The 27,741-nt window shown below is 42.6% G+C and overlaps 2 protein-coding genes across 3 annotated transcripts in view; one reads left to right on the plus strand and one right to left on the minus strand.

Moving 5' to 3' along the window:
• Nucleotides 1-27,741, minus strand: part of GNPAT (glyceronephosphate O-acyltransferase) — a 433,316-nt gene that overhangs the window by 368,493 nt on the left and 37,082 nt on the right. For both annotated transcript variants that reach the window (XM_069769345.1, XM_069769344.1), the window contains exons 2-4: nucleotides 8,532-8,723; nucleotides 426-602; nucleotides 177-306 (exon numbers count right to left, since the gene is read on the minus strand). In XM_069769345.1, coding sequence (XP_069625446.1) covers nucleotides 177-306; nucleotides 426-602; nucleotides 8,532-8,723 — 499 coding nt within the window. The remainder of the gene's footprint in view (nucleotides 1-176; nucleotides 307-425; nucleotides 603-8,531; nucleotides 8,724-27,741) is intronic.
• LOC138681654 (uncharacterized) lies at nucleotides 23,486-27,393 on the plus strand. The gene is made up of 2 exons (XM_069769343.1): nucleotides 23,486-23,844; nucleotides 24,003-27,393. The coding sequence occupies exons 1-2, from the start codon at nucleotides 23,546-23,548 to the stop codon at nucleotides 24,880-24,882; spliced, it is 1,179 nt and encodes a 392-aa protein (XP_069625444.1). The 5' UTR covers nucleotides 23,486-23,545; the 3' UTR covers nucleotides 24,883-27,393.

Below are 27,741 nucleotides of genomic sequence, written 5' to 3' on the forward strand. Positions count from 1 at the left end.
CTTGTTACACATCTCGCCATCTGCAGCCTGTTCATGCCAACAGGACAGGAGGCTTGCCAACTGAGAAATATAGGAGTTGACACAGACCGTAGAAAAAGGAGTAAGAAGTTGTGTACATCCATCTAACATACGTGATAATGTTAGTGACACAACACACCAGCCAGATGTGTACTTACCCATTCCAGCTGCAATAACTGGAAGCGCCAGATCATATGTGTACAGGATATACGACATCAGCAAAAAGTCAATGTAGCTCCGATGGCTGGGCAGCAGCACTACCGGATGCTCCTGAATAGCTTGGCCCAACTGCAGAATATATAACAAATTCATTTTAATACAGTAACTTAGGTAAATTAAAAGGTTGGGTGTACTCCAAATGTGGAATCCCCCTAGCATTTGTCACGGCTGTGAATCTCCGTACTTACTCTCTGTATGCCTTCCTCATTGACACAAACTTTATGGAAAAGCCTTTTGAAGATCTTGCTCAGGGTGAGAGCAAACATTCGGATTGCAGCCAGATTTAAGTTTTGACCCATTTCATCAAGAATCTCAGTAGCTTGATCCTGAACAACATCAAGTGAATCTCCAGATTCCAAACTAATCTGCAGACAAACAATGCCAGAAATGTGAATACGCACTACGCAATAGTAATTTAAGGTAACCTTTGTTCCTCAAATGTGTTTGGTATCACACCATGGACTCACATGCTCAGGAAAAAATATGGAGCATCAATAATACTATGTGACAATATTGATCCCCAAGATAAACAATCATGGCAATATTCAACCATTTATCATCAGTACACTCTTAGAATAGTATACAAACTAAAGAATCTCAGTAATGACACCACTTTACTGCTGGAATAAGATACCAAACCATCAAGAACACTAGCAAATAGTACACAAAATAAAAAGCAAAATTAATACACTGTGGCTATATAACTAGAATTGTGTCATCCCAATAGGATTTTTAGATCTATAATGAGATGCATCTAGAACTAGAATTATATGAATGGTCGTAACCATGGAAACCTCAGCTAATGCCCTGTACATGGGGTTAAGCGACCAGCAAATGAGAAGAACTATACTACATTTCTAATTGGAGGTATTAATATTATAATTATACCTACTACATATTGGGGAGAAACCAAGACAAACTTGGTGAATAGTGGCACAACTACAAAGAGAGTGCCCGATGTTTGGCCAGATGTGAGACCGGGGAAATAGAGGGTAACCAAACCACCCTGTAGTAGACTGAACACGCAGTGTGTGCATACCTATTCATAACAAAGGGGGGATCCAATCCATGTGATAGGGGTAAGAAGAGTGAGGGGGGGAATCTGATGACAAGAAGTATAAAGTGATACAAGTATAATTCGTTATTAAATTATTAAATGGGTTACCCCTACCACACACCCTCCCGGTCGCACACCTGGCCAAACACTGATGAATGTAACCTTTATATATACACCAGATTGTCACTTCATACATGCTCCTCTTGCAATTATGCCCACTATTTATTATTGTATGTTCATTTTTGTTTCATTTTTATTCATACTCTCACTCTCATTCATCCTTCTTCACATTTTATAGTCATAGCTCTATTGCTCCAATTGTCTATACAAGTTAGTTGTTGTTGGTGAGCTGTATGTTATGTGTACACAATTCCTGCAGCATGTGCTCCTTCCCCATTTCACCTGTATGCCACATACTCCTTCAAGTGGCCTTTCTTTTGGTTCCTCTGCCCTTGCGATCTGACTGGATGCGCGCACATGAGCCGCTTGCGTCCCGGCTGTTGACCGCCCCCTGTATCACTATGTGTCTGACACACCAAATCACGTCATATGTGCTGTGATTTCATCGGTCACATGATGCGGGGGTCGGCAACGTCTGTGTCCTCCTAAAGGCACATGCAGCGATTTCCCCGGTCCCATGCTATTGGCTGGCCATACATTTTTAAACTCTATGATTCAGCCTGGATATCACCCCCTAATGAAGGATGAGTTCTGAATTGCACGTTGGGTGTACGCCGCACTTGCACAGCTGATCACTCACTCAGGTAATATACGGTACATTTCCTCTCTCTTATGCCTTTTGCACACTAGCTACAATCTGTCTCTCATTTACATCTTCAGATCACACGATTTGAGTGACATATTTAGGTGCATCTAAAAAAAATTAGAATATCATCAAAAAGTTAATTGAAGAAATGAAATAAATACAAAAAGTGAAACTCATATTATGTAGAATCATGACAAACAGTGATGTACAGTGCCTTGCGAAAGTATTCAGCTCCCTGAAACTTTTAAACCTTTTCCCACATATCATGCTTCAAACATACCGTAGATACCAAATGTAATTTTTTGCTGAAGAATCAACAACAAGTGGAACAGAATTGTGAAGTTGAACGAAATTTATTGGATATTTTACATTTTTGTGGAAATTCAAAAGCTGAAAAGTGGAGCATGCAATATTATTCGGCCCCTTTAGGCTATGTGCACACGTAGGAAATGTGGTGCAGAATTTTCTGCACTAAATCTGCATCTCCTGGCAGAATCCGCAGGTGCGTTTTTGATGCGTTTTTTGTGCGGAATTGATGCGGATTTTGTGCAGATTTTACCACTGCAGATTTAATAATAATAATAATAATAATCTTTATTTTTATATAGCGCTAACATATTCCGCAGCGCTTTACAGTTTTGCACACATTATCATCACTGTCCCCGATGGGGCTCACAATCTAAATTCCCTATCAGTATGTCTTTGGAATGTGGGAGGAAACCGGAGTGCCCGGAGGAAACCCACGCAAACACGGAGAGAACATACAAACTCTTTGCAGATGTTGTCCTGGGCGGGATTAGAAACCAGGACCCCAGCGCTGCAAGGCTGCAGTGCTATCCACTGCGCCACCGTGCTGCCCATAGATTTCTACTAATGGAGGGGTGCAGAAACGCTGCAGAACTGCACAAAAGAAGTGACATGCACTTCTTTAAAATCTTTTTTTTCACATTGATTTACATTGTACTGTAAATCACAGTGCAGTTCTGCAACGTTTCTTCTGCAGAAAAAACGCTGCAGATCTGCACTAAGGGTATGTGCACACGTTGCGGATTCTCTGCGGATCCGCAGCGTTTTTTGAGGTGCAGAAACGCTGCAGATCCGCAATTGATTTACAGTACAATGTAAATCAATGAGAAAAAAAAAATGTTGTGCACACTTTGCAGAAAATCCGCTGCGGAAACGCTGTGGTTTAAAAGAAGTGAATCTGCAGCGTTTTTGTACCCATTCCATTAGAGGAAACCGCAGGGGTAAAAACCGCAGCAAATCCGCAAGAAAACCGCAGCAAAAACGCACAAAAAACGCTGCGGAACCGCACAAAAAACACTGCGGAACCGCAGGTGTATTTTCTGCCAGGAGAGGCAGAATCCGCACCAGAAATTCCTAAGCCTAATCCGCAACGTGTGCACATAGCCTAATTCTGCACTAAATCTGCATCGTGTGCACATACCCTTACTTTCAGTTCAGCACACTCACTCCAGAAGTTCATTGTGGATCTCTAAATGATCCAATGTTGTCCTAAATGCCTAATGATAATAAATATAATCCACCTGTGTGTGATCAAGTCTCCGTATAAATGCACCTGCTCTGTGATAGACTCAGGGTTCTGTTTGAAGCACAGAGAGCATCATGAAGACCAAGGAACACAACAGGCAGGTCCGTGATACTGTTGTGGAGAAGTTTAAAGCCGGATTTGGATACAAAATGATTTCCAAAACTTTAAACATCCCAAGGAGAACTGTGCAAGCGATCATATTGAAATGGAAGGAGTATCATACCACTGCAAATCTACCAAGACCCGGCCTTCCCTCTAAACTTTCATCTCAAACAAGGAGAAGACTGATCAGAGATGCAGCCAAGAGGCCCATGATCACTCTGGATGAACTGCAGAGATCTACAGCTGAGGTGGGACAGTCTTTCCATAGGACAACAATCAGTCGTACACTTCACAAATCTGACCTTTATGGAAGAGTGGCAAGAAGAAAGCCATTTCTCAAAAGATATCCATAAAAAGTGTAATTTAAAGATTGCAACAAGCCACCTGGGAAACACACCAAACATGTGGAAGAAGGTGCTCTGGTCAGATGAAACCAAAATCAAACTTTTTGGCAACAATGCCAAACAATATATTTGGCATAAAGGCAACACAGCTCATCACACTGAGCACACCATCCCCACTGTCAAACACGGTGGTGGCAGCATCATGGTTTGGGCCTGCTTTTCTTTAGCAGGGACAGGGAAGATGGTTAAAATTGATGGGAAGATGGATGGAGCCAAATACAGGACCATTCTTGAAGAAAACCTGTTGGAGTCTGCAAAAGACCTGAGACTGGGATGGAGATTTGTCTTCCAACAAGACAATGATCCCAAACAAAGCAAAATCTACAATAGAATGGTTCACAAATAAATGTATCCAGGTGTTAGAATAGCCAAGTCAAAGTCCAGACCTCAATCCAATCGAAAATCTGTAGAAAGAGCTGAAAACTGCTGTTCACAAATGATCTCCATCAAACCTCACTGAGGTCAAGCTGTTTGCCAAGGAAGAATGGGCAAGAATTTCAGTCTCTCGATGTACAAAACTGATAGAGACATACCCCAAGCGTCATGCAGCTGTAATTGCAGCAAAAGGTGGTGCAACAAAGTATTAAGTTAAAGGGGCCAAATAATATTGCACGCCCCATTTTTCAGTTTTTGAATTTCCACAAAAAATTTAAAAAACAACCAATAAATTTCATTCAACTTCACAATTGTGTTCCAGTTGTTGTTGATTCTTCACCAAAATTTTACATTTGGTATCTTCATGTTTGAAGCATGTTATGTGGGAAAAGGTTGAAAAGTTCCAGGGGTCCGGATACTTTCGCAAGGCACGGTACCATCCAAAATGTTGGCCTACTGAAATGTACGTTCAGTAAATGCACTCATTACTTGGTCGGGGCTCCTTTTGCATCAAAGTGGCGTGGCATGGAGGTGATCACCCTGTGACACTGCTGAGCTGTTATGGAAGCCCAGGTTGCTTTGAAAGCAGCCTTCAGCTCGTCTGCATTGTTGGGTCTAGTGTCTCTCATCTTCCTCTTGACAATACCCCATAGATTCTCTATAGGGGTAAGGTCAGACGAGTTTGCTGGCTAATCAAGCACAGTGATACTGCTGTTTTTAAACTCAAGTATTGGTACTTTTGGCAGTGTGGACAGGTGCCAAGTCTTGCTGGAGAATGAAATTTCCCTCTCTAAATAGCTTGTCGGCAGAGGGAAGCATAAAGTGCTGTAGAATTTCCTAATAAATGGCTGCGCTGACTTTTAGTTTAATAAAACACAGTGGACCTACACCAGCAGATGACATGGCTCTCCAAACCACCATTGATTGTGGAAACTTCACACGAGACCTCAAGCAGCTTGGATTGTGTGCCTCTCCACTCTTCCTCCAGACTCTGGGACCTTGATTTCCAAATTAAATGCAAAATTTACCTTCATCTGAAAACAACACCTTGGACCACAGAGCAACAGTCCAGTTCTTTTTCTCCTTAGCCAAGGTAAGACACTTCTGGCATTGTCTATTGGTCATGAGTGGCTTGACATAAGGAATGCGACACTTGTAGCCCATGTCCTGGATATGTCCATGTGCGGTGGCTCTTGAAGTAATGACTCCAGCAGCAGTCCACGCCTTGTTTACCTCCCCTAAATTTTTTAATGGCCTTTTCTTATCAATATTTTCAATGCTGCGTTTATCCCGGTTGCTTGTGCACCTTTTTCTACCACACGTTTTACTTCCACTCAACTTTCCATTATTATGCTTGTCTACAGCACTCTGAAGAGCCAGCTTCTTTAGCAATGACCATTTGTGGCTTACCCTTCTTGTGGAGTGTGTCAATGACTGCCTTCTGTTTTTTGTTAATTATTCTAATTTACTGAGATAATGATGTTTGGGTTTTCATTGGCTGTATGCCATAATCATTAACATTAACAGAAATAAAGACTTGAAATAGATCACTGTTTGTAATGACTCTCTATACGAGTTTCACTTTTTGTATTGGAGAACTGAAATAAATTAACTTTTTGATGATATTCTAATTTTGTGAGAAGCACCTGTATGTGTCCTGCATAAACAAATTCTATTTTTAATTTGTTCCTGTTTAACATCCCATCTTGTGCTGTTCAATCCCACATTAATTGATTTATCTCTTGGCACATATGCTTTTTATCATCTTGCCCCATATATGTTTTGTTACTGTTCCAGCATGTATGTTGATCCACATTGGTGGTACATAGTATTGACTTCACTGTTTTTATAATATTGCTTGACTTCTTAGCTGCACTACTTGGGCAACCTGTCCTGCCATAATTACCGTACTCTGTATTTAATCCAGTGTATCATATGATGCTTTTTACTTACCTGTTGGACCTTGAATCTTTCTTTACAATTTATTGCTGTGCATTTAATAATTGTGAGTGCTGCTAAGATTATATGTAACTGTGGGCACTCGCTTTGTACTAGTGCCGCCATTCACCAAGTTTGCTCTAATCAAGGTGTTCTATCCTTTTCTATTTAAGTGTTGGAATATTTTTTGACCACATATTCGTTTTTTCCTCTCTGTTTCTCTGCACAATCCGAATGGTCTGCCATTTTTTCCCTCAATGTACATATATATCACCACTTCTATGATACATCTGTAATTGTTTTGTAGTTGATATTTATGGATTTCTCCCGTCCAGCGAGCTTTGTTTCTACTTCATGGATTTTGGAGATAGGAATACACCTTTAAGTTTCCCCTCCACTGGAGCTAAGACGCCTAGACCAAGCCCTGAAATAACAACCCCATAGCATTATCTCTCCTCCACCAAACTTTAGAGGTGGTACAGGCAGATGACGATATCCTTGAATTTGTCAATGAGACTGAATGATAAACCTGAATTCACATACAGCTCTGGCAAAAATTAAGAGACCACCATATCAAAACTCTGTCATCGGCATCCCAATCTCCAGGCCTGAAGCCCATTGAAAACCTCTGGAATGTATTCAACAGGATGATGGATAGTCACAAGCCATCAAACAAAGAAGAACTGCTTACATTTTTGCACCAGTAGCAGTGTGAAAGACTGGTGGAAAGCATGCCAAGACCCAGGAAAGCAGAAATACATCAGATAGGCATTATATACATTAGACAGGACTGCTCTATTATGGGTATACCTTGGCGATTGGTGGAGCAGCTTAACATACTTTTTTTTGCAAAAAAACGTATTAACTAAATACCCTGTATTTTTTCATTTTTTGACTAGCACTTGCTTATTTACTGTGATTTTTTTACAACAGAGTATTTTTTTACCTCTCTGTGCGCTTTTGTGTCTTCAAGTTCTTTGGTTGTGTGAACAGGATTCTACGGACTTGTTCACTGTGCAAGTAGCCCATGTGTTTTTGGTTCTATAATTGTTCTCTTGTTTCTAGAAGACTGGGGAGTCACCACTCCTCTGTGGGTCATTTGCATTGTAGCTGTTCCATCTTGCATGTTCCACATGGATGTTTTCTCTCTGAACCCTGTTCATACAGGTACTATACAGATGATCAGGTTTTTAAATACATCAGATAGGGATTATATACATTAGACAGGACTGCTCTATTATGGGTATACCTTGGCGATTGGTGGAGCAGTTTAACATACTTTTTTTTTGCAAAAAAAACGTATTAACTAAATACCCTGTATTTTTTCATTTTTTGACTAGCACTTGCTTATTTACTGTGACTTTTTTACAACAGAGTATTTTTTTACCTCTCTGTGCGCTTTTGTGTCTTCATATCAAAACTCTGTCATAGGCATCCCAATCTCCAGGTCTGAACCCCATTGAAAACCTCTGGAATGGAATCAACAGGATGATGGATAGTCACAAGCCATCAAACAAAGAAGAACTGCTTACAGTTTTGCACCAGTAGCAGTGTGAAAGAATGGTGGAAAGCATGCCAAGACGCAGGAAAGACGCACTTGTTTTCTTTGCATTATTTGAGGTCTGAAAGCACTGGTTATTTTTTTGTAATTTTGACCATTTCCCCTTTTCAAAAAAAAAAAAAAAATACAAAATTTATTGCTTGGGAATTCGGAGACATGTCAGAAGTTTATAGAATAAATGAACAATTTACATTTTACTCAAAAATATACCTATATAGAGAAAATCAGACAAACTGAACATTTTGCAGTGGTCTCTTCATTTTTGCCAGAGCTGTGTGAAGAGAGTTGTCCCAACGCTTTTGTCCATATAGTATAAATGATTTTTAGATATATAGGGGAAAGAAAAGTGAAGGTCTTTCTGATGAGATCATTTACGTTTCCTATTCACTTTATATCACATAAGACCCTGCGTATAAGAGAGCTGTAATCTGCTTATTATATGAAAACAATATAATATACAGTATGAAAAAACGGGGGAAAATAAATCATTCCTGTAAAAATAATCAGTGCAATGCAATAATGAACAGCTGTCCTCTCACCTGTCTGAGAACATATTGTAACTGGTCAGACTGTAACACCATGGTTTTCAGGGCACTTGGTTTGCATGGGATAAGGCTCCTATAAATAACAGGTGAAAAACATTTCATGGCATATCGCAGATCGCTGGACTGACGTCGGTCTTCCAGAATGTCCTCAAACACCTCTCTTTTTTTGCTTCTGAACTCCCTCTGCTGTGAATGTAATGGTACAAATAGTAAGTTTATGATTAAAGGGCAACTACAATGCAGATATTCCTGATCATCTCCATAGTAGGTCTATAACAAGACCATGAATAAGTGATATATTTTATAAAAAAAAGCGCTACAGGTGAAGTCTCATGAGTCACTTCTACAATATAATAATGATCCAATAAATAAGAAAATTATTTTATGAAAATAGCTATTCCATATACAGGGTGGGCCATTTATATGGATACACCTAAATAAAATGGGATTGGTTGGTGATATCAACTTCTTGTTAGGGGCACATTAGTATATGGGAGGGGGGAAACTTTTCAAGATGGGTGGTAACCATGGTGGCCATTTTGAAGTTGGCCATTTTGGATCCAACTATTTTTTCCAATGTGAAGAGGGTCATGTGACACATCAAACATATTGAGAATTTCACAAGAAAACAATGGTGTGCTTGGTATTAAAGTAACTTTATTCTTTCATGAGTAATTTACAAGTTTATAACCACTTATAAAATGTGTTCAAAGTGCTGCCCATTGTGTTGAATTGTCAATGCAGCCCTCTTCTCCCACTCTTGACACCAACTGACAGCAACACCGCAGAAGAAATGCTTGCACAGGCTTCCAGTATCCGTTGTTTCAGATACTGCACATCTCGTATCTTCACAGGATAGACAATTGCCTTCAGATGACCCCAAAGATAAAAGTCTAAGGGGGTCAGATCGAGTGACCTCGGCGGCCATTCAACTGGCCCACAACGACCATCATGATGATGTATTGCCCTCTTTATGCACTGAAGATGGCACGTTCCCTGAGTTTTTCCAGCAAGATAGTACACCACCACATTATGGGTGTCAGGTCCGAGCATTCCTACGTGAACAGTTTCCTGAAAAGTGGATTGCTCGTCGTGGGCCAGTTGAATGGCCACCAAGGTCTCACGATCTGACCCCCTTAGTCTTTCTCTTTGCCCTCCAGAACCTCATACCTGTAACGCTGACCCGGGGACTGGCTTGGAGTGGTGCCTAGTGTGTCTACCACCAGCCTAGCCTATAGTCATTACCAAAGACTCTAGTGAAGATCCAGTAGACACTTAGTAACACCCCTCCAAGGTAAGTGCGTGGCTCAATGGGTCCACACACACCAGTGTAACAGGTCGTGCCAAACATTAAGAAAAAAAATGTTAAATGATTGGTACTCTTTAAATTCAAAATATCTAGTTGTTCTCAGACCCAAATCTTTCTTCTGTCAGGAAAGAGTCAAGCAGCTTCTATACACTTTTGATGGTCAGCCAGTCCTGCCAAAATTGGTTGGCATCAATGTTTATGGGAGTGGGATCTTTACTGTGCTCTGACTAGTGCAAACCTTATTTGGTGTTCTGTGGTCCTCTGTAAATTACTGTGTCATGCAGGACTTTCTCAGATTCGCCACTGAGTAGAAGAAAGATGCTGCATCCACATCTGAGACAATGATTGCCTGTACAAAGCAAATACTATAATTAAAGTTAATATTTTACAGCTTGCTTTGATTATAATATGTATATATATATATATATATATATATATATATTATACATATATATTTTGTGATGCAGTGACCCATGTTACAGCCAGGGGGCGCTGTATGTGCTCCTCAGGATACACATGGAGGCGTATACTACGTGGCTGGGCAATATACTACGTGGCTGGGCAATATACTGCGTGGCTGGGCAATATACTATGTGGGTGGGCAATATACTATGTGGCTGGGCAATATACTACGTGGCTGGGCAATATACTACATGGGCTGGGCAATATACTACATGGGCTGGGCAATATACTACGTGGGCTGGGCAATATACTACGTGGGCATGCATATTCTAGAATACCTGATGCGTTAGAATCGGGCCACCATCTAGTACATATATATTTTGTGATGCAGTGACCCATGTTACAGCCAGGGGGCGCTGTATGTGCTCCTCAGGATACGCAGGGAGGCGTAGCTGTAATGGTGAAACATTGACCAGCAGCATTGTAAATGGCCGGTATGTGTCGCAGAAGGAGTCTGCGCTGTAAGCCTGAAGTAAGGTTGTTCTGGGACCTGTAGTCCCATAAGTATTTGTGTTTGTTTACTTAAAAGGGAGGCTTGCGGGGTTAGTCGGAGAGCTGGGTGGGACTGGCTAACCACACACACCTCAAACCTATCTATGGGGGTGGTTACAGCTACATAATGTGACCAGGGTTTGGTCACATGGTTGAGAGTGTATGGATCTGTTTGGTCCATGTGCAAGGTCCTGGAAGCCTATGTGTTGGAAGTGGTATCTCCCTGAATAGCATGTGGTGGGGCTTTGGCACTGAGTGGCCTGTGTGTTGGACGGTCCCAGCTGGGGACGGACGTCCTGAAGAGCGCACAGAGAGGCCATGTACCTGCAGAGCCTGGGATGGCTTTTGTGTTGGCGAAGCCAGGACTGACAAGGAGTCAGTGTGAGGAGCGGAGCTCCTGGAAGGCAACCCCAGACAAGGGGGGTTGTGTTGTGGATTCTGTGGCAGAGCTCCCTCTTGTGGTCACAAGTGGTACTTCGGCTGATTCTCTCTGTGAGCTTCCGTTGGTGGAGAAAAGTGGTACTGCGGCTTCTGAGTTTCCTTCCTCAGGTGATATGGTGAAGTCGTTAGGTGCTACCCTATTTAACTCCACCCGGTGCTTGGATCCTGGCTTCCAGTCAATGTTCTAGTGTTGGACCAGTTTCCTCCTGGATCGTTCCTGTGGCCTGCTGCTCTGCATAGCTAAGTTCCTCTTTGCTTTTTGTTTGCTGTTTTTTCCATTCCAGCTTGTCAATTTGTTTTCTCTGCTTGCTGGAAGCTCTGGGACGCAGAGGGTGTACATCCGTGCCGTTAGTTCGGTACGGAGGGTCTTTTTGCCCCCTTTGCGTGGATTTTGTAGGGTTTTGTGTTGACCGCAAAGTTACCTTTTCTATCCTCGCTCTGTTCAGGAAGTTGGGCCTCACTTTGCTAAATCTATTTCATCTCTACGTTTGTCCTTTCATCTTACTCACAGTCATTATATGTGGGGGCTGCCTTTTCCTTTGGGGTATTTCTCTGAGGCAAGGTAGGCTTATTTTCTATCTTCAGGCTAGCTAGTTTCTCAGGCCGTGCCGAGTTGCATAGGTAGCGTTAGGCGCAATCCACGGCTGCCTCTAGTTGTGTTGGAGAGGATTAGGGGTTGCGGTCAACAGAGTTCCCACGTCTCAGAGCTCGTTCTTATTTTTTGGGTTATTGCCAGGTCACTGTATGTGCACTGACCTCTATGTCCATTGTGGTACTGAATTACCAGCCATAACAGGGTTGTAATATATGGCAGGGAAGTTTATCTGCTACATGAACAGACTGGTGGTCATGATATGTTCATGGATACATGAAATGGACTTTATGTTATGTGGTTTATGCGGAGTTAATAAACCAAATAGACTGTTTGTGAGAAATCGTTCCTGTGTGCTTTAACCCCGTTGCCAAGCGAATGTCCCCCAACGAACTCAGGGAGCGCTATCTCACAATATATATTTTCCTAGCTTTAATATGTCCAGACTAGTGTGAATAGGTGCATACCAGGAGGAGCTACCTCCATAAACAATATACAAAAAAAGGTTGCATTCTATCATGTGTGATGCAGCGGTAGGACCATATACAGTGAAACGGCAGTGACCGAAGCAAGTTCAAACAAAACGTTCTTTTATTGTGTTACTTCACACAGTCAATATACTATACGGCTTCTTCATACAGTCCATTAACCCCTTCATGACCCAGCCTATTTTGACCTTAATGACCTGGCCATTTTTTGCAATTCTGACCAGTGTCCTTTTATGAGGTAATAACTCAGGAACGCTTCAATGGATCCTAGCGGTTCTGAGACTGTTTTTTCGTGACATATTGGGCTTCATGTTAGTGGTAAATTTAGGTCAATAAATTCTGTGTTTATTTGTGATAAAAACGGAAATTTGGCAAAAATTTTGCAATTTTCACATTTTGAATTTTTATTCTGTTAAACCAGAGAGTTATGTGACACAAAATAGTTAATAAATAACATTTCCCACATGTCTACTTTACATCAGCACAATTTTGGAAACAAATTTTTTTTTTGCTAGGAAGTTATAAGGGTTAAAATTTGACCAGCGATTTTTCATTTTTACAACGAAATTTACAAAACCTTTTTTTTTAGGGACCACCTCACATTTGAAGTCAGTTTGAGGGGTCTATATGGCTGAAAATACCCAAAAGTGACACCATTCTAAAAACTGCACCCCTCAAGGTGCACAAAACCACATTCAAGAAGTTTATTAACCCTTCAGGTGCTTCACAGCAGCAGAAGCAACATGGAAGGAAAAAATGAACATTTAACTTTTTAGTCACAAAAATGATCTTTTAGCAACAATTTTTTTATTTTCCCAATGGTAAAAGGAGAAACTGAACCACGAAAGTTGTTGTCCAATTTGTCCTGAGTACGCTGATACTTCATATGTGTGGGTAAACCACTGTTTGGGCGCACGGCAAAGCTTGGAAGGGAAGGAGCGCCATTTGACTTTTTGAATGAAAAATTGGCTGCACTCTTTAGCGGACACCATGTCACGTTTGGAGAGCCCCCATGTGCTTAAAAATTGGAGCTCCCCCACAAGTGACCCCATTTTGGAAACTAGACACCCCAAGAAACTTATCTAGATGCATAGTGAGCACTTTAAACCCCCAGGTGCTTCACAAATTGATCCGTAAAAATTAAAATACTTTTTTTTCACAAAAAAATTCTTTTAGCCTCAATTTTTTCATTTTCACATGGGCAACAGGATAAAATGGATCCTAAAGTTTGTTGGGCAATTTCTCCTGAGTACACCGATACCTCACATGTGGGGGTAAACCACTGTTTGGGCACATGGTAAGGCTCAGAAGGGAAGGAGCGCCATTTAACTTTTTGAATGAAAAATTATCTCCGTTAGCGGACACCATGTCGCGTTTGGAGAGACCCTGTGTGCCTAAACATTGGAGCTCCCCCACAAGTGACCCCATTTTGGAAACTAGACCCCCCAAGGAACTTATCTAGATGCATACTGAGCACTTTAAACCCCCAGCTGCTTCACAGAAGTTTATAACGCAGAGCCATGAAAATAAAAAATAATTTCCTGGAATTTACTATTTTGCCAAGGGTAATAGGAGAAATCGGACCACAAATGTTGTTGTCCAGTTTGTCCTGAGTACGCAGATACCCCATATGTGGGGGTAAACCACTGTTTGGGCGCACGGCAGGGCTCGGAAGGGAAGGCACGCCATTTGGCTTTTTAAATGGAAAATTAGCTCCAATCATTAGCGGACACCATGTCGCGTTTGGAGAGCCCCTGTGTGCATAAACATTGGAGATCCCCCACAAATGACCCCATTTTGGAAACTAGACCCCCAAAGGAACTAATCTAGATGTGTGGTGAGCACTTTGAACCCTCAAGTGCTTCACAGAAGTTTATAACGCAGAGCCGTGAAAATAATAAATACGTTTTCTTTCCTCAAAAATAATTTTTTAGCCCAGAATTTTTTATTTTCCCAAGGGTTACAGGAGAAATTGGACCCCAAAAGTTGTTGTCCAGTTTCACCTGAGTACGCTGATACCCCATGTGTGGGGGTAAACCACTGTTTGGGCACACGTCGGGGCTCAGAAGGGAAGTAGTGACTTTTGATGGAATGGTCTGCGGACGTCACGTTGTGTTTGCAGTGCCCCTGGTGTGCTTAAACAGTAGAAACCCCCCACAAGTGACCCCATTTTTGAAACTAGACTCCCCACGGAACTTATCTAGATATGTGGTGAGCACTTTGAACCCCCAAATGCTTCACAGACGTTTACAACGCAGAGCCGTGAAAATAAAAAATCATTTTTCTTTCCTCAAAAATGATGTTTTAGCAAGCAATTTTTTATTTTCTCAAGGGTAACAGGAGAAATTGGACCCCAATAATTGTTGCGCAGTTTGTCCTGAGTATGCTGGTACCCCATATGTGGGGGTGAACCACTGTTTGGGCACACGTCGGGGCTCGGAAGTGAGGGAGCACCATTTGACTTTTTGAATACAAGATTGGATGGAATCAATGGTGGCGCCATGTTGCGTTTGGAGACCCCCTGATGTGCCTAAACAGTGGAAACCCCTCAATTCTACCTCCAACTAACCCCAACACACCCCTAACCCTAATCCCAACTGTAGCCATAACCCTAACCACAACCCTAACCCCAACACACCCCTAACCACAACCCTAACCCCAACACACCCCTAACCCTAACCACAACCCTAATTCCAACCCAACCCTAAGGCTATGTGCCCACGTTGCGGATTCGTGTGAGATTTTTCAGCACCATTTTTGAAAAATCCACGTGTAAAAGGCACTGTGTTTTACCGGCGGATTTACCGCGGATTGCCAGTGTTTTTTGTGCGGATTTCACCTGCGGATTCCTATTGAGGAACACGTGCAAAACGCTGCGGAATCCGCACAAACAATTGACATGCTGCGAAAAATCCAACGCAGCGTTTCCGCGTGGTATTTTCCGCACCATGGGCACAGCGGATTTGGTTTTCCATATGTTTACATGGTACTGTAAACCTGATGGAACACTGCTGCGGATCCGCAGCCAAATTTGCACCGTGTGCACGTAGCCTAATTCTAAAGGTATGTGCACACGCTGCGGAAAACGCTGCGGATCCGCAGCAGTTTCCCATGAGTTTACAGTTCAATGTAAACCTATGGGAAACAAAAATCGCTGTACACATGCTGCAGAAAAACTGCACGGAAACGCAGCGGTTTACATTCCGCAGCATGTCACTTCTTTCTAAGGATTCCACAGCGGTTTTACAACTGCTCCAATACAAAATCGCAGTTGTAAAACCGCAGTGAAATGCGCAGAAAAACGGCGGTAAATCCGCGATAAATCCACAGCGGTTTAGCACTGCGGATTTATCAAATCCGCTGCGGAAAAATCCGCAGAGGAGCAGAATACGTGTGCACATACCGTACCCTAACCCTAGTTCTAACTCCAACCTTAGTGGAAAAAAAAAAATTCTTTATTTTATTATTGTCCCTACCTATGGGGGTGACAAAGGGGGGGGTTGGGGTCATTTACTGTTTTTTTTTTTTTTTTTGATGACTGTGAGGTTTTATCACAGTGATCAAAATTCACATTGGAACGAATCTGCCGGCCGGCAGATTAGGCGGACGCACTGCATTTTGGAAGATGGCGGCGCCCAGGAAAGAAGATGGACGGACCCCGGGAGGCTCAGTAAGTATGATGGCGTGGATTGGAGCACGGGGGGAGCGGACAGGAGGACGGGGGAGCGGAGCACAGGACGGAGGGGAGCGGACCACAGATCGGAGGGCTGGGGGGGCAATCGGTGGGGTGGGGTGGGTGCACATCAGTGTTTCCAGCCATGGCCGATGATATTGCAGCATCAGCCATGGCTGGATTGTAATATTTCAGCAGTTTTTTAGGTGAAATATTACAAATCGCTCTGATTGGCAGTTTCACTTTCAACAGCCAATCAGAGTGATCGTAGCCACGGGGGGGTGAAGCCACCCTCCCTGGGCTAAAGTACAACTCCTCCCGTCCCTGCAGGCCGGGTGAAATTACAGTTAACCCTTTCACCCAGCCTGCAGGAGCCCAATCCGGCCATGACGCATATGCTGCGTCACAGGTCGGAATGGCACAGGTTTTCATGACGCATATGGTGCGTCAAAGGGCGGGAAGGGGTTTGCATGGCTATATGATGCAGTCAATACACAGGCCGAACTTCCCTCTGTCCAGTTTCCCTGGATGACCGCACGCCGGTAACAAGTCTCTGTACTCACTCAGCACACTGCACTCTTTATCCTCTGGAGTGCAGCCGGGTACACATAAGACAGCCCAAGACGCAGGGTGTCACTCTCTCTGGTTCATTTAGCCTCTGTGTTGCTCCACACAGAGAGAGCTCTGCAGACAACTGCCCTGTCTGCTTCCAAGAACACACTGACACCTCCCCCACTACTACAGGGCTTTTTAATCAGTCTCTGCTTCACTATTCTAATTACAGCCACACCTGTGCTTCCATGCACATTCTGGAGAGCACATACAGCGCCCCCTAGCTGTAACAGGGGTCACTGCCTCACATATGCTAAAGAATGTCAATGTGAAATATATGAAATATGAATAGCAATACGGTTTTTGAATATTAGGAAAAAAGAATGAGATGCTTAGCATAAAATTGGCCAAATTATATCTGCCCATCAACCATCGTCAAGGTGGTCTCAAAGACTGATGGGTCGCTTTGTGTGTGAATACCTCTCTTAGGCAGGAGTCAGGCTAGAGAGGAATAAGGACGAGTGCTATGCAAGAAAAAAAATTGCATAGCATTCAGACCACTGTTAATCTATGGGGCAGCTCCCATAACCATTTTTTTCTTGGCTGTATTATACGTGCAAGTGAAATTGCAGCAAGCAGCAATTTGCAGTGTATATCGGCCGAGTCTCGCCAATTCAAGTCTATGGGTGCGAGAGAAAAAAAGGACACCACACGGACCATCAGTGTGTCTTGCGAGAAATATGCACCGATGTCCTTTGAAAAGCCGGCAATTCATGTGCGGTGTACAGTAAAATCACACTGACAGATTAGAATAGATAGAATAAATATATACACATAGAATAGGTCAGTTAGTCAGTCAGTCAGTGACACACACACATATATATATATATATCTTTATATTCCGGTGGCATATGCGGTAATAGGGGGTTAATATTACCTTTGTATTGTAAGGTGACATCAATCCGGTTAGCAATGGAGAGGTGTCAATAAGACACCTATCCATTACTAACCCTATAGTTGCTAATGGGTTAAAAAAAAAGACTATGTTCTCAATCAACCCAAAAGACTCAAATATCAAAGCTTAATATTTTTGGAAGTTGGAGTGGGGTTTTTAGATTTGGCTATCTTAGGAGGATATCTGTTTCCGCAGGTAACTATTACTGTGCAGAATTATTAGGCAACTTAATAAAAACCAAATATATTCCCATCTCATTTGTTTATTTTCACCAGGTAAACCAATATAACTGCACAAAATTTAGAAATAAACATTTCTGACATGCAAAAACAAAACCCCCAAAAAATGAGTGACCAATATAGCCACTTTTCTTTATGATGACACTCAGCAGCCTTCCATCCATAGATTCTGTCAGTTGCTTGATCTGTTTACGATCAACATTGCTTGCAGCAGCCACCACAGCCTCCCAGACACTGTTCCGAGAGGTGTACTGTTTTCCCTCCCTGTAGATCTCACATTTTTTGAGGGACCACAGGTTCTCTATGGGGTTCAAATCAGGTGAACAAGGGGGCCATGTCATTATTTTTTCTTCTTTGAGACCTTTACTAGCCAGCCATGCTGTGGAGTAGTTCGAGGCATGTGATGGAGCATTGTCCTGCATGAAAATAGAATTATTCTTACCGTTAATTCGGTTTCTAGGAACCTTCCACGACGGCATACGGCATACGGAGGTTGACTCTTTGCCCTAATGGGGAACAGGAAATGGAGAGGTTAAAAGGCCCTCCCACCTCCCTCTCACCAGTGACTTATAACTGAAAACCATAGCACCGGTTTACCTTGAATCCCAGAATAAAATCCAGGAGTATATAGGGAGGGAACTAGCGCCGTCGTGGAAGGTTCCTAGAAACCGAATTAACGGTAAGAATAATTCTATTTTCTCTAGTCACCTTCCACGACGGCATACGGAGGAATACCAACTAATTTTGGCGCTAGGGAGGGACAACGGCCTGGAGTACTTTCCGGCCGAAGGCTAAATCCTTGTTGGGCATTACATCTAGTCTGTAATGTCTGGAGAAAGTATGCAACGAAGACCATGTGGCTGCCCTGCAGATTTGCTCTGTTGATGCACCTGCTCTTTCTGCCCAGGAGATCTAGTCGAATGAGCCTTGATTCCCACTGGAGGGGTTTTATCTTGAGCAAGATATGCTTCTGCTATCGCTTTCTTGATCCAGTTGGCAATAGTGTTTTTTGCTACTTTCTTTCCTTTATATTGTCTTGATGGATGGACAAATAGATTCTGATCAATTCTGTAAGAGCTGGTTTGCTCTAGGTAAAATAATACAATGCGTCTGACATCCAGTGTATGAAATTTTTCTTCTTTTGGATTTGTTGGATTTTGGCAAAAAGAAGGTAAAAAGATTTCCTGAGAGCGGTGGAAATCTGATACGACCTTTGGAAGAAAGGAGGGGTCAAGGCGCAGTATTATAGAGTCATCTCGGATAGACAAGTATGGTTCTCTCATTGAGAGGGCCTGTAATTCTCCTAACCTCCTTGCTGAGGTAATGGCCACTAGAAAAATTGTTTTATAAATCAGATTTTTCTGAGAGCAGGAGGATAATGGTTCAAAGGGTGCACCTGTATGTCCTTGTAATACCAGATTCAGGTCCCATAATGGTACTGTTATTCGTTTTTTAGGTAGTTCCCACTCTTGATCAATCATGTCGGATATATTTGAGTGGATTGGGAACCCCACCCGTTTACCCTTGGATATACCGCCAAACATCTGGTCCTGTATGGACTGTGGCTCTGGCTCTTCCTCCAGCCCCATAGTACTGCGTACAGCAGCTACTAGATCCTCAACCCATTCTGAAGAGAAAAGATATTTCCTAGCTTCAGAGGTCATAGGGGACGTAGGTTCCTCCCGTCGACCCGAGGATGAGGCATAGGAGAGGTCTGATTCAGATTCAGAATCCTCCTCCTGGATCTTCCTTTTTTTAGCTGGAGAGAGTGGCGGAGGGGGTGGAGGGATGAAGGCCGCTAGGGAGGATTGCACCTCTTGTTTGACCAAAGAGCGTATTTCTTCCAGTAACGAAGGTTGCTCTGCCCTGACAATCTTGTCAGTACAGGTCCTGCAGAGTTTCTTCTCCCATAATGGTGGCAGCTTAATGTTACAGATGGCACACTTCTTTTTAGTATTAGTTTTGGGGGTAGACTTTTCTCCCTGCAATGAGAGGGGAGAGAGAGTCATACTAATAATACCCCCAAGTCACTAACTAAAGACCCCCTGTCCCTGCTGCACTTACTGTGGCAGGGGCAGCGCTGGGCTCTGCAAGCGCAGGGCAGGTACTGCTCTCCATGTCAGGATAGTCTTACCTTCGATGTCTTCTGGCAGGTTTTATGCTCTGTGGCATGTCCCTGCCCCCAGCGATTACGAAAATCCTCCTCCCCTCCTTGGTCCAGGGTGGAGGACGCCGTCCTGCATGAGATACCGCTGGCGGAAGTGCCTCCAGGGAGCGCAGAAAGGACCGGAAGTGACGTGCGCGATCACTTCCGGGTCGCCAGCGGCATGTGGAGGAGAGGAAACCGGAGAGCTCCAGGAGGACTCCGGATAGGAACTCTAGCCTGCTTTTCCCTCACGGGGCGCGGGAAGGCTAGGACCAGGTCCCGAGGACACCGCGGCGAGACGGGAGCAGCATAAAGAGGGGAGGTAAGATACGACCCCATGCTGCCCGGTTACATTTAGGCAGAGCCTGTGCAGCAGTAGTTACCGGCCACCACTGCATACGCAGTAAACCTCTCCTGTCCCATGGGGAACAGGAAAGACACTGGTGAGAGGGAGGTGGGAGGGCCTTTTAACCTCTCCATTTCCTGTTCCCCATTAGGGCAAAGAGGCAACCTCCGTATGCTGTCGTGGAAGGTGACTAGAGAAAATCATGTTTTTCTTGAACGATACCGACTTCTTCCTGTACCACTGCTTGAAGAAGTTGTCTTCCAGAAACTGGCAGTAGGTCTGGGAGTTGAGATGATACCAGCCCATACCAGTACCCCACCTCCACCTTGCTGGCGTCTGAGTCGGAGTGGAGCTCTCTGCCCTTTACTGATCCAGCCTCTGGCCCATCAAGAGTCACTCTCATTTCATCAGTCCATAAAACCTTTGAAAAGCCAGTCTTAAGATATTTCTTGGCCCAGTCTTGATGTTTTATCTTATGTTTCTTGTTCAAAGATGGTCGTTTTTCAGCCTTCCTTACCTTGGTCATGTCCCTGAGTATCGCACACCTTGTGCTTTTTGTTACTAGAAATGAAGAAAAAATTCCAGCTCAACGAGGCGTGAAAAGTAAAAACTAAATACTTTATTCACTTCAATCAGAAGCAGAGGATGAAACATCAGCACAATACAATAAAAACACTATCTACGCGTTTCAGGTGACAGGGCACCCTTAATCATGATGTCTGCTTTTTGTTACTCCAGTAACGTTGCAGCTCTGAAATATGGCAAAACTGGTGGCAAATGGAATCTTGGCAGCTTTACGCTTGATTTTCCTCAATTCATGGGCAGTTATTTTGCGCCTTTTTTGCCCAAGACGCTTCTTGCGACCCTGTTGGCTATTTGACATGAAACGCTTGATTGTTCGGTGATCATGCTTCAAAAGTTTGGCAGTTTCAAGACTGCTGCATCCCTCTGCAAGACATCTCACAATTTTGGAGTTTTCAGAGCCCGTCAAATCTCTCTTTTGACCCATTTTGCCAAAGGAAAAGAAGTTACCTAATAATTAAGCACACCTTATATAGGGTTTTGATGTCATTAGACAACACCCCTCCTCATTACAGAGATGCACATCACCTGATTTACTTAATTGGTAGTTGGCTCTCAAGCCTGAACAGCTTGGAGTAGGAAAAAAAAGTATAAAAAAAAAGTATCATGTGATCAAAATACAACTTGTCTAATAATTCTGCACACAGTGTGTATATGTATGGCGCATGTAGCAAAGGGGTTAAATCACCACTCCAGAGGAGGAGTTCTTTTTTGTTCCAGCACTGGAGATAAATGTAAGTAACCTGCCCCTGGTCATATACTCACCTTCTGGCATCTTCCATGTTTTTCAGCGTCAGTCATAGTGGCGCCATAGTGTCACAGTAGTTTCTGCCTGGCTGGAAATCAGAAGCTAAGTCAGAAGCTCTCAATACAAGTCTATGAGAACCAGGACAAGGCTCTCATAGACTTGTATTGAAAAGTGACCTCTGTACAGCTCCATGAAACCAACGGGAGCGGCGGCAAAAACAGATGAAAACACCAAAAGGTGAGTATCAGAAAGGGGGCAGGGGACTTATAGTTAAAGCACCACTCCAGTGACGCAATAAAAAAAAATAAGCTGGAGTGATGTTTTAAGTTTCTGCGGTGTCATGAAGCTAACTGATAAGGACAACTGTTTTCCTCTTCAGATTAATTTTCAGATGAATGTGGTTTTAGCAAAAGGAAATCTGCTTGCTCTTCTTACAGCTTATAGTTCCTCTTTTTTGATAATGTGCTGAAACATCCTGTTCTTATGAAAAAGAATAGCTCTTTGTGCATGGAAGGAAGGAGTCAATTAAGGTTCTATACACACATGTGTGAATGTTTGCTCTGACCACATCAATAGATGATTTGATCTGAAATAACACCTGGCAATATGCGAGACCCCAGACCATGGTAAGGTGGCCTTCACAACTGCACCAGGAGAGGCTAGTGCCATTGTAAGGTGGGCGCCACAGCTGCACCATAAGGAGAGAGGGAGGGAGAGGGAGGGGGAGAGAGAGAGAGAGAGAGAGAGGGAGAGAGGGGAAGAGGGAGAGGGAGAGAGAAAGAGAGAGAGAGGGGGGAGGGGGAGAGGGAGGGAGAGAGAGAGGGAGACGGAGAGGGGGAGAGGGAGAGGGAGAGGGAGAGAGAGAGGGAGAGAGAGAGAAGAGATTCATTCCATGCCAGTGCTATGGGGGCGTGTCCTGGTAGCCATGTAAAACAGAGATCTGGTGATGATCTCCCTCTCAGCATCCTGTTTATATAACATTGACCCAGTGTATCTCCTCAGAACCAATCCCTGAGCTGTGTGAAGAAAAAGCAGTCTGTATGGGCTGTAGCATGGCTAACGGGTGTGTAGTCGATGGGAGGTATGTGCCACATAAGTGCCTTGTTGCTGTAATGTAGCCCGGAGTATTTCTTTCTTGCACATAACCTTGTATATATATGTGTTTCAGGACCTGTGGTGATGTCAGACCACATGGCTAATCATGTGATGGGTTACTGGGTGTGGTTAGTCCTATATAAGTCAGGCTAATGCTTTACACAGCAGATATGTGTGGAGGTGGAACCCTCCTGAGTGTGTCAAGGCTCCAGGACTGAGCCGGAAGGACTGGACACTTGTTTTTTTCTTTCCTGAGCCAAAGGCTATTTCCTTTCTGTTATTTTGCCATGTGGTTTATGATGCAATAAACCCTGTGAACTTTTCAAGGAACGTGCCTCCTGAGTCTCAGCCGTCGCACCTGAGTGAGTGAAATCCCTACAATTGGTGGTAGACGTGAGGGCAGCGTTCCCAGCGGAGACGTAAGTCTATTTTGAATGTCCTGGGTCAAGTCTGTGGCAAGCCAGCAAGCATTGCGGAGAAAATGGAGGACCTGCTGAAACACTTGGTCCAGATGCAGTCACAGCAGGAGCAAAGGCAGCAAGAGACCAACAGGCTGTTGATGCAGCAGATACAGTAACAAATTTCACCGCACTCTCTTAGGCTAGGTTCACATTGCGTCAAGTACATGGCGTCAAACGGATGCGTTAAACGCATGTACAGAAACGGAGCAAAAATATGTGAAATTCGTCGTCACGGTAACGCTAGCGTTAACGCATGTGATCGCGTTTTTTCATTTTGATGTCCGTTTACGAAGTATCCGTTTGTCTGCGTTTGTCACTGTCAATAAAGTTGTTCTTTTTTTTTTTTTTTTTCCCTTTTGTCATTGTCGGGTGTGGGCACAGACTCATTCTCCATTTTGAAAGCATTGAGTGAACTTCTGCTAGCAAGATGTTTGTGTCTGAGCTCGTCAGATTTCGCTTGATGCGGTTGCGACTTCGGCAGAGAAAGCGTAGTTCGCAAAGGAGATATTGGATCCACGAAGTGAATTTCTTGCGGAGTACATATGGTGCCTTTCACACCCTGTATGTGCAGCTTCGGGATCATCCCTTCAAATTCCAACGCTATCTACGGATGTCCATTGAGACCTTTGATGTTCTGCTCTCACATGTGAAGGATGAGATACATCATCATCGCAGCACTTTTCGTGAAAGCATCAGTGCGGAGCAACGTTTAGTAGTGACTGTGAGGTAATTATACATTTTTTTTATCATTCTATTGACAAAGACTAGATCTCGGTATCGTGTGGCCTAATGTTCATTTTGCAATTGTATATTATATTGTCAACTAGCCTTTAGATGATCATTAAAATCCTAATTTTTTTTTTTTTGTTTTTGAATGTCAACAGATATCTGGCTACCGGAGAAACTTTTGCGTCACTGCATTACCAGTTTCGACTTGGGAAGTCAACAATTTGTCAACTGGTTCGGGAAACTTGTGATGCCATTTGGAACAACTTGCAACCACTTGTGCTACCAACACCAACATCAGAAATGTGGCTAGCAATTTCCCAACAGTTCGAGGATGTGGCTAATTTCCCCAATTGTATTGGTGCCGTGGACGGAAAGCACATTCGGATTCAGAAACCTGCACATAGTGGTTCCCTCTACTATAACTATAAGAAATACTTTTCTATAGTATTGATGGCGATTGCGGATGCCAGGTACCGTTTTGTTGCTGTGGATATTGGAGCTTATGGCCGGACTAACGATTCCAGAGTATTCAGAGACTCCAACATGGGCCAATGTTTGTACAACCAAAGTTTAAACATACCGTCATCACGACCTCTTCCGGGGACCGAAGGCCCAAGTTTGCCCTATGTTTTAGTTGGTGATGAGGCCTTCCAACTAGGACAAAATCTCCTCAAGCCCTACTCAAGCCGTAGTCTAGACTCCAGCAGGCGCATTTTTAATTATCGCTTGAGCCGGGCTAGACGTTATGTGGAGTGTGCCTTTGGGATTTTGACATTAAAATGGCGGATTTTACTAACCTGCATGCAACTGCAACCAGACAATGTGGACCGTGTTGTGAAGGCATGCATCTGTCTGCACAATTTTGTGGCGAGACATGAACCCCAGTTGGTAGACCCCAATGATTGTGAGTCGAACCTCAGTAGCATTGAATCGACTACAGTTCGTTCTGCATCACAAATAATGAGGATTCGTGATCAATTTGCACACTACTTCACACATGAAGGCCAGGTTCCATGGCAAGACAGACACGTGTGAAAATAATTTAAAGTCTTCCTGATGTCGTGTAAAAAGTTACGTAGTGTAAAAAGTTATGTTGTTTAACCTGATGTCGTGTAAAAAGTTACGTAGTGTAAAAAGTTATGTTGTTTAACCTGATGTCGTGTAAAAAGTTACGTAGTGTAAAAAGTTATGTTGTTTAACCTGATGTCGTGTAAAAAGTTACGTAGTGTAAAAAGTTATGTTGTTTAACCTGATGTCGTGTAAAAAGTTACCTTATGTCGTGTAAAAAGTTAAAGTTAAAGTCATACAAGAATCTGAAATTTGAAACAGTTTACTAAATGTTTTTGTATTTTCCCAACAAACTGTTGGTACACAGGTGTAACATATGATATCCCATAGGGATGAAAAAAAAAAGGAAAATAGAAATTAACAACAAAACCCCCCCCCCAAAAAAAAAATTCCAACGCGGTAATTGCACCTGGCTGTGGACAGTGAACTGTACTAAAGACTTTGGTACTGCACGGGAGTATTGTCTGCCCAACTATATGATGGACTACTACATTGTCTTTGAGGTTCCACGCTCGTTTCACCCCGGCCTCTATATTGAGGGTTGTAGGGCGGCATGTCCAGTCTTCTTCTTCCCGATGGAGCGGGTTCCTCGGTGCCCACAAATTCCTCTACAAGCTCGTTAAGTCTTTGTCGAAACATAAGGTTTCTATGTGCCGGGATATTTTGTACTACAGGCACATAGGATAATAAAAGTAGCTTCCACTCATTAGCAGAGTAGACAGACTCGCGTGCTTGCAGCTCGGTAATTTCTCGTCTCAGGTCTTTGAGCTCACTGCGACACATGTCCTCTACCCGTTGGAGTCCATCCACGATAATTGCATCTGCTTCATCTTTTTGAGATGCTCGCTTGCGTCCACGCTGTGATTGCAACCGGGCACTCACACCTGCAGCAACAGTGCTTCTATCCGCAGATCGTGGCTCGGTGATGCCAGACACATCTTCAGGTTGCGTTGGTTCCACTGAAGAAGGCTCAAGTTCCTCTGCTGGTCTAGGAGCAGCGGTACTGCATATCGTGCTGTAACCCAAAAACAAAAATTACTTATTTTCCTTTAAACAATTTAGTCTCGCACACAGACCTTCTTGTACTTACGAGCGCTGAGACACTGTTTTCTGAAGAAAGAGCAGTTGGTCATAATGCACATACGGTGTCACCCGTTTGCCACTTGATCCGCTTGGTGCATTCTGACTGTTCCGGTAGTCACGGACAAAGCGATCGCGGATGGACTTCCAACGGGTATGGACAGCATCGGCTTTAAATTTAAAAAAAAAAAATATATATATAAAAATAGTAGATTGTGTTAAGATATAGGAAAAATTGTTCATAGTTTGCTACGATAGTTGATATATAAATAGTAGATAGATAGTTGTTAGATAAGAAATAGTGTAGAAATAGTGTATAGATAGATAGATATATAGTGTACAGATAGTTGATAATTGAGAGATAGATAGCAGACAACAAGTGGATAGGTTGATAGGATAGAAAATTTTTTTTTTTTTAAACATTTTCCGATGTTACGTCACCAATATTTACCAATTTTTTTCTTTGAGGTTGTCGACTTCTCCATGTATCGGGGATCAAAGTGACAGATTATTTGATCCCACAACTTCCGGTTCTTCACGATGTCATGGTGGGAGCTGTCGCTCTGGTCCCATATGGAGGGGTTGGCTTCCACAAGGTTAATAAGTGTCTCATTGTGGATAGTCAATGGCTCTTCGTCAACGACAATCCTTTTTTTTTTTGGCGCTGACTTGGACTATGTAAACACAAAACGTTATGTTGATAGTGTCAATTTCACTGGATGGCCATATTCATATATACAGAGATAGATAGATACATAGATATAGCAATATATAGATATATAGATAGATAGATAGATGTAGATAGATAGATATACATTGATAGATAGATAGATAGATACATAGATATTGATAGATAGATATATAGATAGATAGATAGATACATAGATATTGATAGATAGATATATAGATAGATAGATACATAGATAGATAGATAGATATAGATTGATAGATAGATATTGATAGATAGATATATAGATAGATAGATACATAGATATAGATAGATAGATAGATAGATACAAAGATATTGATAGATAGATATATAGATAGATACATAGATTTAGATAGATAGATATAGATAGATAGATACATAGATATTGATAGATAGATACATAGATATAGATAGACAAATAGATGGAGCGATAGATAGTTGATAGATAGTTTATAGGTATAGTAGATAGAAAGTGAATAGATAGATTGTTGGTAAATATTGGATAGAATATTTCTATTTTATATTTACCACTGGCAGTTGTGGCGACGACAGACGGCTAGGGACCTTTTTTCTTTTTTGTCCTCCTTGTGCCACAACCTATTGTGTATGTAAAATGTAAAAAAAAATATTTTAACATTAAATAATGTTAACATTCATTGGATCAATAAATTTATGCCTGAAAAATTCAACATGTGTGCTATGTACCTTTGTTGTTTTTGCGTGTTTTTTTGGGGGAGGTCTAACAGCCTTGGGCTCAGAAGACTCCTATTCACAATAAAACAATAAACAGGATTGTTATGCCTAGCTCAATACAATGGAGTTTCACACAACATGGTTTTTTAAAGTGCAAGCCTACCGACTCAGAAGAAAAAATCGCAGACACGCTGCTGCTGCTGACATCTGTATCCGACATCTGTGTGCAACAAAACAATACATTTTTAGTACACACACATCCGACGGACATTACAGACTCCCATGATGTATACAGAGATATATAATATATAGAAATGTACTTACAATTTAGCTACGGCAAAACA

The sequence above is a fragment of the Ranitomeya imitator genome, chromosome 5 (assembly GCF_032444005.1).
Source record: "Ranitomeya imitator isolate aRanImi1 chromosome 5, aRanImi1.pri, whole genome shotgun sequence".
NCBI lineage: Eukaryota > Metazoa > Chordata > Amphibia > Anura > Dendrobatidae > Ranitomeya > Ranitomeya imitator.